The sequence below is a fragment of the Lupinus angustifolius genome, chromosome LG16 (genome assembly GCF_001865875.1).
Source record: "Lupinus angustifolius cultivar Tanjil chromosome LG16, LupAngTanjil_v1.0, whole genome shotgun sequence".
In the NCBI taxonomy this organism is placed as follows: domain Eukaryota; kingdom Viridiplantae; phylum Streptophyta; class Magnoliopsida; order Fabales; family Fabaceae; genus Lupinus; species Lupinus angustifolius.
Window position 1 is genome coordinate 9368105 of NC_032024.1, and position 12084 is coordinate 9380188.

At 31.3% G+C, this 12084-nt stretch overlaps 1 protein-coding gene across 1 annotated transcript; it reads right to left on the reverse strand.

Moving 5' to 3' along the window:
* On the reverse strand, positions 239–5043 carry LOC109330244 (mucin-5AC-like). The gene is made up of 5 exons (XM_019564353.1): positions 4445–5043; positions 4089–4206; positions 2900–3014; positions 986–2221; positions 239–761 (listed from the first exon to the last, which is right to left on the reverse strand). The coding sequence occupies exons 1-5, from the start codon at positions 4614–4616 to the stop codon at positions 504–506; spliced, it is 1899 nt and encodes a 632-aa protein (XP_019419898.1). The 5' UTR covers positions 4617–5043; the 3' UTR covers positions 239–503.

Sequence of the window (12084 nt, forward strand, 5' to 3'; positions counted from 1 at the left end):
TGTGATTGGTTGTAAAAAATGTATTTAAGTTAAAAAAGTAATGATTAAGTATTTTTCTAACCAATCATAAATAATGGCACATGGAGTGATACACTTTTATGGGACGGCAGATGTTCACCCACTTATTATAACCCCGGCAAAAACAAAGGGGATAGCACTTTAAAAATTAAAAAAAATACTCAATAAGATTTTGATTATAAACTACTTGGAAAGCAAAAATATGTTAATCCAAACACACTTGCACCAACAAATTAAGGTTTGTGGATTGTAAGCTCAAATTTCATAATATAGAGACGGTTGGTTTAACATAGTGAGCATTACAGCTAGAACATAAATGATCTACCTAAAATCACATATAACTTCCATTACATGGGGTTACCACTTAGGCACTTCCACAGTGGAAGCAGAGTTAGTTCCATATGAAAATCCACTATGGCTGAATTTCAGAATAAGAACGTGTATGATATTTAAATATATGCAGAGCTTCCGGGAGTGCATAGAGTTTACCAGCCCCGTACACTGGCAGGTGATTGACCACATCTTTCACTGCCAACATCATCATCAACTTCACTACTATCTAAACAAAGACCGTTTTGGTTTACACTCAATTCAGAACTAGCATTACTGCTTGTGGCATGAGGAGAGCTGGAAACACTAACTGTTCGACTACGTTGAGACCCTGAACGCACACTAAACAAAGAAGATGCAGGAATATTTGTCATCAATGGTCGTAAATTGCCTGGAATGGTTCTCCTTATATCCTATTCAAAGATAAACAAACAAAATGATGAGCAGAATCATAAAACTTAATCAGTTCTAATCAAATGAAATTACTCAATTCAATATTTAATAGAAATTGTGAAGTTAGATGATGGTAATAAATGAGCAACTACAAAATCACATAATTTTTTATATAAGATTAGTGACACACTGACACAGACTCTCGGATGCAGTATGCATACATAAATTTAGAGAGGATGCGTACCATATGCCTAATAGCCATATCCAAGGACTTCTTTGACAGTGTTCTTCCGAAACCTGAGCTATCGGGAGATGATGCCGACTTCCCAGAAAGATTACCACGGGGAGAGATTTTGTCATCCATCCTTGGTGGTACCAGTTTTCGCATATTTATTACCCTCTCAACCATTTTGGTACCCATTACAACAGGACTGACATTGTCATTAACTTTGGAGTGTCCACGGCTGACTGCTGGCATAGAATTTCCACTGATATGAACAGTGCCATTGGAAGACCGTCCTCTTGAAGGAGAACATGATTGCCGCTTGGGTCTTCCACTAGACGAAGGCTCGACAGATGAAGACCGAGATGAGGGTGCTCCAGGCCTGCCCCTAGCTGCTGACAGTGGCCTTTCAGGTAGAGTTGTCCTCAAATTGGGTGGAGCATCAAGTGAAAACCCTGGCATCTCAGATGGCTTCCATGGTCTTGATCTCAGTGTTGGTGAATTGCCTCGTGATGGTACTGGCTGCCTTGAAGTCACAGGAGCTGGCTGCCTTGAAGTCGCAGGAGCTGGCTGCCTTGAAGTCATGGTAGCTTGCTGCCTTGAAGCCACGGTAGCTGGCTGCCTTGAAGTCACAGTAACTGGCTGCCTTGAAGTCACAAGAGTTGGCTGCCTTGACACCACAGGAGCTGCCTGCCTTGATACCACAGGAGCTGTCTGCCTTGATGTCATAGGAGATGGCTGCCTTGATGAAGTCTTAACTGAAGGAGCTGAGACACTGGGTTCCCTTGATGGTGTAGATGATCGTCGAGTTGGGGTAGATGCTCTTGATGCAGACCTGGAAGGGGGTAAAGTTGGCCTGCTAGTTGGTGTTGAAGATCTTGCGGTAGATCTTGACAAAGGTGCGGAGGATCTTGATGGAATTGTGGGTTTAGCTGCAGGGACTGTGGTCTTAATGGCAGAAGTAGAAGTCTTATTGGCGGAAACCACGGGCTTGGCTGCAGAAATTGTGGTCTTGGATGTAGCTACCATTGTCCTAGTTGAAGGCAAGGTACCCCGAGTAGGTGTTGAAGATCTCAATGATTTTGAAGTTGTGGTCGATGTAAGATGTCCAGTAGGAGTTCCAGGTCGTGATCCTGGACCCCCGGATGATGAGGGCCTCCTAGTTGCACCACTAGAAGAGCTCAACCCGGGTATGATAGCCGGTTGTTTAGATACTAAGTTAGTCCTCCCAGTGGGCTCTGACTGAGGATTTGCCAACTATAACCACAAGAAAACCGTTACAAAAAAACTGACACTAAAACAACCAAGCCTTATTATACTAAAAGGGTCAGCTACACAGATCAATAAATGCCATTGGGATCCATCAAATATCCAGTAAAGCACAAACAGGTCCTAACTTTGGAAATCTTTAGAAGGATAAAGAGCATCATAACTTTGTCATAGAAGAAGTAAAACAGTAAGTATGACCGATTTAACACTGATAACTATGTATCTAAATTTGATTTAACATGATAACTAAAGAAAGGATCATTTAATAAAAAAATAAAACAAAGCATGTAATGGCAAATCTGTATAACATGCAATATGATGAGAAGCTATTTTCACATAGTCCCAGGTAATGTTTTTGAGAGGACAGTGTATACTAAGTTAGTATTGCTAACAAGTCATTTATAGTGAAGGGAGAGGGACTGAAGGCATTAGTAGCAAAAAGCATGCAGTAGTAACTTACGCATTCTGTTGGTCACTTGTTAAGCAAATGACTATTTCTTCTTGAAGTCAAAGGTCATACATAATGATATTTCTCAAAGACATTTTCTCAAAACCAGGAGCTTGCAAGGGAAAGTACAACTTCATTTGTGACATAAACCAAACACAACCTATATCTGACAAATAACACTAATTACATGATCTGAAAGCTTCATTGAAAATGCATACTCTGGATTTTAATGCTGTGGGACGCGCAGTAAGAGTACCAAGCTGACTCATAACAGTCTTACGAGTTTCCATCTCCAGAGAAGGAAAAAGAGGAGTGCCAGGGGGAGTTAGAAGCCTGAAAAGACAATAAATACGCTAAGTGCCACTTTGAACAACAATTATTTGCACTAGATTTTACATTACCTAGAAACATTAATAAGGCCATGAGAATTACATACACAACAGAGGACAAAAAGTCACTAAATTATCTGCAATAATGAAAACCAGTGTGATGGAGAAGTACAAAATGCAGGCTTATATACTGTAAATATATAATGTAATGTGGGAACAGAAGAGCATTTGAAAAGGAAATATATTTAGTGGCATGGTTACTTTTTGTAATTTTCAAATTTTTTATTAATTTTCACGGCTTAATTATATGGGTAGAATTTTAGGTCAGATTTCTGTTAATTACTTAATTAAGAGTTCTAGATTCTTACTCGTAAGGCCCAAGGATTTCTAGTGAGCTATGATTAGTAGCAAGTGTCAAGGAGATGGAGGGTTGAAGAGGGAGGGGGAGGGACATTCATTCCCAATAAGGAAACGAGAGAGAGAGAGAGGTCTAAATATGTATGAAATGTCAGTTAGTTAACTTAGTTTAGTTTAGAAATAGAAGCAGGTAAGTCTGACTGATATGACAATATTACTTACTTGCGAAATATGTGGTGGGAATACTAGTGATATCACTTTTCATGTTGAAAAATCATAACGAGTTAATGACCATATCAAGAAAAGGGAATTCATTCCATATGGCAACTCAAGTGTTTAACAAAGAAGTGCTAATATCAATTGCAAAAAAAAATGAACATTTTTCACGAGAATGTTCTCTAGTAGCTACACCCGACAATTATTAATCCAAGAAAAATCAGAAAAGAAACCCACTCCATTATGACACTAATAGACACAATTATAAGATAAATAATAAAAGTGTGGCCTAGTACACGAGGCTCCAACTTGGGGTCGGGGAACGATAGATGTATGCAGTCTTACCTTCACAAGCGAAGAAGTTATTTTCAGGATTCGAACCCATGACCTTAAGGTCACAAGGCAAGCAACATTACCATTGTGTCAAGGCTCGCCCTCTAATTACAAGATAAATAATGAAGAAAATATATGGAAAATCAAAATGTTAACAGAAGATACCACATACCAATCATAGTCATTTTTATCATTCTCCGAATTAAGAAAATCGTCAGCCACAGTCTTGCGGAAAGGAACTGGCGCATACGATGACATGTTAAATATGGGAGAGGTGACCGAATTTGAGCCTGCAAACATGAAAGACAACACCATCCATATAACCATATTCATTTCATAAACTACACTATCCAAACAACACAAACAAGCATATTGCAGGGGTTTTTTTACCAAACTTAGAAACCACCATAGAGAATCATGAGAAATTAACAAAAACCATTAAAATAGAAACAATGAAAAACAAGCAAAATCTCAAACCCTCAAAACTATACACCAAAAAGGGAACTTTTTTAACATAAATCTATATACCTGAAGCTGAATCTAGCTCCTCTGAGCTATGAAGAAGAAGATCATTGCGTTCTTTCTCACGTTTCTTCATCTCGAGAAATAATGCAAGCTCTTCCTCCTTCACATATTGCTGCTGCCTCTGCTTAAACGCAGCTTGCATTTGCGATTCCTGAGCCCTAAAGCTTCGATTCATCCCTAAACCCTAAACGGGAAAAAATAACCTCAAAACGCAAGACCCCACTAACCCCAACCAAAACCGAGAGAATCTAAGTTTCTCGTTAACCACACCAAAACGCAGTTTCCTTGAACTCAAAACGCTGTTTCTCGTTAAATGTACGAAACGGAAAACATAAAACCGAGTTTCTTCTCGCAAAGGTTTGAATCTATGCGGAGAAAATGAGATGCTCAATGCTCAAACGACATTGTCGTAAAGAAACAGACAAAAAAGTCGCACGCATTAATGGAGCTGAAACTGCCATTGACGCGTGGGGAAGGTGAGATTTAGAGGCGCGTAGGTGAGAGAAAACAGAGAGAGATCGGAAAACAGAGAGTTTTGAATTATACGGCGAAGAGAGAGGAGTGAGAAAAAATAAGAGTTAGTGACAGTGGGCTGTAATTAAATGGTTCTTAGGTGCTAAATGGGAAATATGTATGAATGAGATTTAATTTTATGTTACATGACTAAGAAGGTATAAGTTATTTGTATATTCGAATGGTTAAAAACATACATGTTCAATATGCATTAGTTTGGTTAAAAATACACATGGTTAAGAATACACATGTTGTTCATGCATTCGCATGGTTAAGAATGCACATGTTACCTATTCATTCACATGGTTAAGAACACGTGTATTACATGTGCATTCACATGGTTAAGAACACGTGTATTACATGTGCATTCAGATGGTATATGGTTAAGAATATGCATATTACATGTGCATTTCGCATGAGACATGTTAATTTTGATGCATGTTTAGAATTACACAAATATCAATATTATTTATATTGTGTAATAGTTTGATAAAACTAAAAGAAATATATAAAAACATAAACATTGTAAACTAATTAAATTGTATGTGTTTGTTGTTGTAATTATTCAATCTTCACTTAATGTATATATATCTATCATGTGCAAAAGGTTTTCACACCTTTTGTATTATCAAGAATAATTATAAAATTCATAAGTTTACCACCAATCCAAGACAAAATGATCATATATTCATTAGTCAAATATAAATTTATAATGAAGTCAACACAATTATGTATGTGCTTAAGAGATTTTCAACATTATGCATTGAGTTTACATTATTAGGTTGATATATAATTAATTGATAACTAAGAACTTGTTACCACCAATAACCCTCACCAACATTAGTACAATATGAGATATACATCTAATGACACAAATGAGATATTTGAAAGCATGATGTTAACATATAATGATTGAAAACGGAACTAAAGGACCTAAACATTTAGAAAGCATAAGAAGTTGATGGTAATATTAGATAAAAAGCAAACATAACATATAAGAAGCAAAATAGTGAAAAACAATAGGAAAATTAGAGAAATTCTTAAGGCAACAAAACGTTTAAAAGGTAAGAAGCAAACCAAAGATAAGAGCAACTAAAATGCTTGTAAAAATTGAATATTGAGATGTATTCTTTACACGATCACATGTATACCCCATGTCTAACCATTAAAGAGTATGAGGAAATATTAAATGACATTTTAATGACTTCTTAGTATTAATAAATAATATATGTATTACTTTGAAATTTTCTTAAATGATTGTATAAATTCTGAATTGTGAAAATGAAAATATTAAATGCAATGGAAAGTAGAATTAAATGGAAAAATAAAAAAATTCATGGTAGTATACATAGATAGAAAAGTAAGTGCAAAAAATATTATTACATATGCAATAATTAATGGAACATATAATAAAGTCTTGAGTAAAAATTAAAACAATAAATAAAATCTTTAAATTGGAACACTAATAATATAAATCAATAATGATTTAATTTGAAAATGATAATTAAATCACTAAATGTTTTAATTTCTTACATTTAGGAACTGGAAAGTTGGTACAGAAAAATGTTTTACATATGAAAATAATTAATTAACAAAATGTTAATCACTCTATAGTCTATATATTTGGTTGACTAATAGATACAATAAAAATTTATGTTCTCCATTCTTAATATATTTTTATGATATGTTTACTATTGTTACTATTTTAAATAGTAAAATTTCAATATTAGAATCAAATCTAAATTCTAAATATATATATATATATATATATATATAATATCTTATGATTGTTTATAATATGATAAATGTAGAAGAATCAATTTCATTATCACAATTAAATCAAAGATATGACATTTCTTTAAACAAAAAAATATTGTTTTTTCCTATAAGGGTGAATGATACATTATAATTTTTGTAAAGCTTCTACTATCTATATAAGAATACAAGGGGCTGGCGTTATTACCATTATAGACATCTTACATTACTGACACTTGGATTATAAATGGGCATTTCTGTCTTTACATTTACTTTGTCAATTCACTTCAGTTTTGCTTTGCCAATTCTTTATTACTAAATGTATATTATTTTTTAATGCTTCGTGCAGGTGAATTAATGGTTGGTGCAGAGAATCTTTTGTTTTTTATGTATAATATTTTTTAATGTTTGATGGACGGGAAATAATGCTTGCAAAGAAACTTTTGTTTTTTTTCAAATTTTATAATCTTTTGTTTTTCTCTCTCTCTTTTATCTCAATGTAGAATCTCTACTTCACTCCAACCATTTCAAAATTCCCATTTTCTTACGGTACACCCATATTTAATCACTTCATTTCTCTCTATCTTCTCCTCTATTTTTTCCTACTTCTTTCTTCATCCTTCCTTCTTCTTCCTCAATTTTTTTTTCATCCAAAGACTTGATATTTCTTACTAACAAGGTAACATTTTTTTTACTCATTACACCTTACTTCAAACTTCTTGGTCTTACTCACTCTATTTTGTTTTTCCAAGAAGAGGAAGCCATGGGAGTTTTAAGAAAGGAAAGAGAGAAAACTTTTTTGTTTGTTTTTTGGTTTTCCTGAAAAGATCCCTTACATGACTTGGTTTGGCAAACCTAGCAAGTCTTTAAAAGTGATTAAATAAATGGAAATGGAGAAAAGAGTGAAGGCTAATCAAGTTGAAGTACAAGGATGTTGTTGATTTAAAGGAAAAGTGATTAAGAAGAGGTCAAGAGGATGAGGAGATTTTCAAATCCCTTTTCCTTTCCCTTTTAAAACCTTATAATAAATTTATCATTATGGAATCTAATAATATCCATCACCTCCAACAAGATGAACCTCCTCATCTTAGGAACTTTTCTTTGACCTCATCTTTATATGGATCACTTGGTGGTGGTAGCCATTCTTGGACCCCAAATATCATTTTGTAAGTCTCTTAATACACTTTACTATACATTATCCAGTTTTTATATCATGTGTATGAGTTGATTTTTTTACTTTACTATTGCTAATGTTTGTTTCCGCTTTCCCTGGGTTTCAAGTTTACATTTTTTGTAATTTTTTCATAAAAAAATTGTTTTTTCTACGGTTTAGGAGTTTGGAGTTTACATTTATATATTTTCTGGAAAAAATACTGCATTTCTCCTTCTTTGTGTTTCACTTTACATTTTTTGCTATTATTTTTGTTTAAAATGAGGCATTTATTATTATTTTTTTCTTAACAACCATTTCAGAAACGACTTTCAGTTTCCTACTCATCTAAAATAGGATCTTTACTACTTTCTTTGGGGTTTAAGTTTACATTTTTTAATTGTTTTCATAAAAAATACAGCCTTTTATATTTTTTGAGGGTTTGCAATTTACATTTATGTATTTTTTTGGTAAAGTAAAGATTTTTATGACATTGTTAACTCTAAAATGAAGCCTTTAATATTCTTATGACACTGTTGAGTTCACTACTAATATACAACATTATTTGTTGCATCTGCAAGTTTTCTTTGTGATATATATTTGATATATATGATATTGCATTTTTATTTCTTCGTCGATTATAAAATCATTTTGCCTACTTTTTTTTTACTGAGTTGTGAGTTTCAGTGAGGGGATGTGGAATTTTCGTGGAGCCTAAGATTTATGAAGTTGACTATTTAATATTGCCTTCAATATTAGTGGGATGAAAATAGTATTAACCCAATGTGTATAACTCTTTACTATTATATTCAATATTATTTGTACAATTCTGTCATTGTGTTGTAACTAATAATACTTTTGTCAGCATATCTTGACTATTACATGTTAATACTAAAATGGGTCTTCTTAAAATGTGGTACTTTTGCTTTTATTTGGTTTAAGTTTGTCATTGGAGGTGTATCACCGTTTGGTTTTCCATTTTTTAATATGAGATTCTGCAAGCTGGAAACCATCTCTACATTATTAATAACGTTTGAAATATGAGTTATAATTATATTTTCCTATTCATTTTAGTTGCATGTCCCCCACATTTACTTGATATGTTTGAGTTTTATCCAAAAAGTCATATCATCAAAAATAAATAAAAAGGTGTTTATATTATGTGGTCAGTTTAATTATTAGTTCACCTCTGAAAAAATGGGCTTAATATATATAAGCGGATATTAGTCATATTATTTGGTAGTTTGACTTCAATTTTATTAGCATATATTACTCATATTAATTTTTTTCCACATGGTAGCTTAATTTTACTGTAATACCATTATTTTGTTAACTTAATGTTTTTTCTTCAATTTTGTGAGTATATATTAATCTTAAAAGAATTAACATACATAATGTTAATAGAATTATCCTGCATGAGTATACATTTTGTGATTCAAAATACCTCTTGAAGCTTGCTGTTAGAGTTAATAAAATTTGGTATGTGCAATTAACACCTAAACCAGAACATCTGTAAATAATATTGATGGACTGTAAGGTAATAATAAATGTTTAAATGAACTCTCTTCTCTTGAACTCCATATTTAAGTTCTATATTTGCATTTAGGAAGCATAAAACCAGTACAAGCTATCAAAAGACAACCAAAGTCGTTTGGTATTTTGAGATTCCGGTAATGTTTCCGAATATATAATATTTTCCCAAGATGCGTATCTCTGAAATTTTAAATTCCTTTTTATTAGTGAAATACTAAGTTATAATGTTGCGATAAAAATTATAAAAAGTTTTAGTATTTGTTGTCTGTTATATATTTTGGTAGATGAAATGTTAGTCGAATACATTTTTCCCTTTCTGTACTCTTTGATTTATTCAATTAGTCATCTTCTTTAATAATTGTATTATGGTGTTACACTTATATTTTAAATATTTGCATTGTTGTTGTTGATTTTATCTCATAAAATTCAATAAACAATTGTATATGCAATTTATGTATTGTGTATGACCTATTGTATATATATTATACAATTGTATATGTGAATAACTCATTATATATACTTTTTATAAACATTTGCAGTATGGTCTTACAATTATGGTGTTTAGATTTTGAATTGATATGGTTGATCTTAATATTAATCAACCACAATAAGTATATATACAATGTGTGTATTGTATATTATCTATTGTATGTTCAATAAGTCAAATTTTGTAAATAGCTAACTAAACTTTAATGTTGAAAACATCTGCCTTTTTGAAAGATTGCACTCACATATCAAATGCAACAGTATTCTACTTCGGAATATAAATGGTTCAACTTTTAGGATTTGAAATGTTGTTCCTGAACTTGCTATTAAATTCAGTGTATATTCATTATCCTTATGCTATAACCTACAATGTGTTTGATAGGGAACAAATTCTTGAATTGAACTCCAATTATTCTACTTTTAAAGAAAGAAATATTTAAAAGAAATAATACTAGAAGAAAATATTCATATTTCATTGATTGATAAACACTATTTAAAGAAAATAAATAAATCCTAAAATGATGATGACTACATAAGGATCATCATCTCACAATGAGAATTGTTCTTATAATATCAGTATTTAATAAATCTAAATAATCAACTCTAATATTCTATCATATCACTTTTCTAATAAATTTCATAACAAACATCATAATATATATTTCAATAAGTTAAATGTTCTTTGAAGTTGAATAAGTACGAAACAATAACATAATGATTAGTATGACCTTCTTATTTGTTTTACAATATATTTAACTTCCTCTGTCATAATAACTATATTATCAATTTATAGATGAATGAGTTAAAATTTATATCATGGTAATCAATTTTAAAAGATTGGTGGTTACTAAGATGACGAACCATGTACTTGAGGCACAAATCATATCAATAAAAAACATTGAAATATCATTTATATTTATCAGTTATCAATGTCAACATCCTAATTTCCATGACCTTTTATACTATTCAGAAGATGATTCCTTATAATTGTGTTATACACTATGACAATCAATGAATCTCAAGGTCAATCATTAGAAAGTGTGAAGTTGTATTTACCTAAACCAATTTTCAGTTGTGGTCATGTGGTTGTTTCAAGAGTTCAAAGCAAAAAAAATTGAATATATTTATACCTGACATGATGGTAAACCACTAAATACAACAACAAATATGGTCTATAAATAAGTTTTGCAAAATATGTATTAGGTATTCTACAAAGAGGTGGAGATCCACTTACTCCAAAAGTATCCATTAATAATATGGACATATAATTGTTTAAGTATACTCACTAATTCAAAGTCAAACCATTAGATATACCTAGAAGTGATAGATAGGATGAAGAGTAAGTTTAAAAAAATTAATCTTGGAGTAAGTGGATCCCTCCCCTAATAACTATTCTAATGTATACTTACGGGGATGAAAAAAATACTTGAGTTCAGATGAAGTTGATACGTCTGATGCTAATGTCGTTTATAAAGAAGTTTTCCAAAATCTGTAACATGTATTATATTAATTATTTTACATTATGTTTGAAATATTTTTTCGAACTATTACATTTTTTTTAATAACAGATTCGATTTCATCTCACTGAACAACAACTTTACATCAACAATAAGATATTTAGTCACATTCTCAAGTTAACAAATATTATCTTATTTTCCATCTAAATTCATTCAACTTTTCCTAACACATTTCCTTTTTTTAACATTACAAGTTCAAAATCATTTCATTCTCTCACCATCTTAACATTAAAAATGGATTACTGCAAATGTCTTACTAGGTAATTCTCAATAACATTTTATTTAACAAATTATATAATCAGTTTTTAATTAAATTCGTGCAATATATATTATTACCCGTGCGAACGCACGGGTCTCCTACTAGTTATTACAAAAAACAATTACCTTAAAAATGGAAGTTTCATTTCTTTATCTGAAAGAATATTATTCTCAATGGATACATTATTATTATTATTATTATTATTATTATTATTATCAAATTGCAATATTCATTAACTTTAATAAAAATAATATTATTAGTGTCTTTATTTTAGATTGTGGTTCATTATGTTTTATACGATTTGATATTTTTAATATTATGAATTCGTACAATCATAATGAATATTTAAAATTAATTTTAATATCAATAACATTAATAAATAAATGTTTACATATGAAAGTTATTATTATGTTTATATTATTTTTCTAAT

Coding starts and splice junctions, on each gene's coding strand:
- LOC109330244 (XM_019564353.1), bottom strand. CDS start 4,616: ATGAATCGAAGCTTTAGGGCTCAGGAATCGCAAATGCAAGCTGCGTTT. Junction 4,207..4,444: donor GGAGCTAGATTCAGCTTCAG/GTATATAGATTT, acceptor TCATGTTTGCAG/GCTCAAATTCGGTCACCTCT. Junction 2,222..2,899: donor CCACAGCATTAAAATCCAGA/GTATGCATTTTC, acceptor TTGTGGTTATAG/TTGGCAAATCCTCAGTCAGA.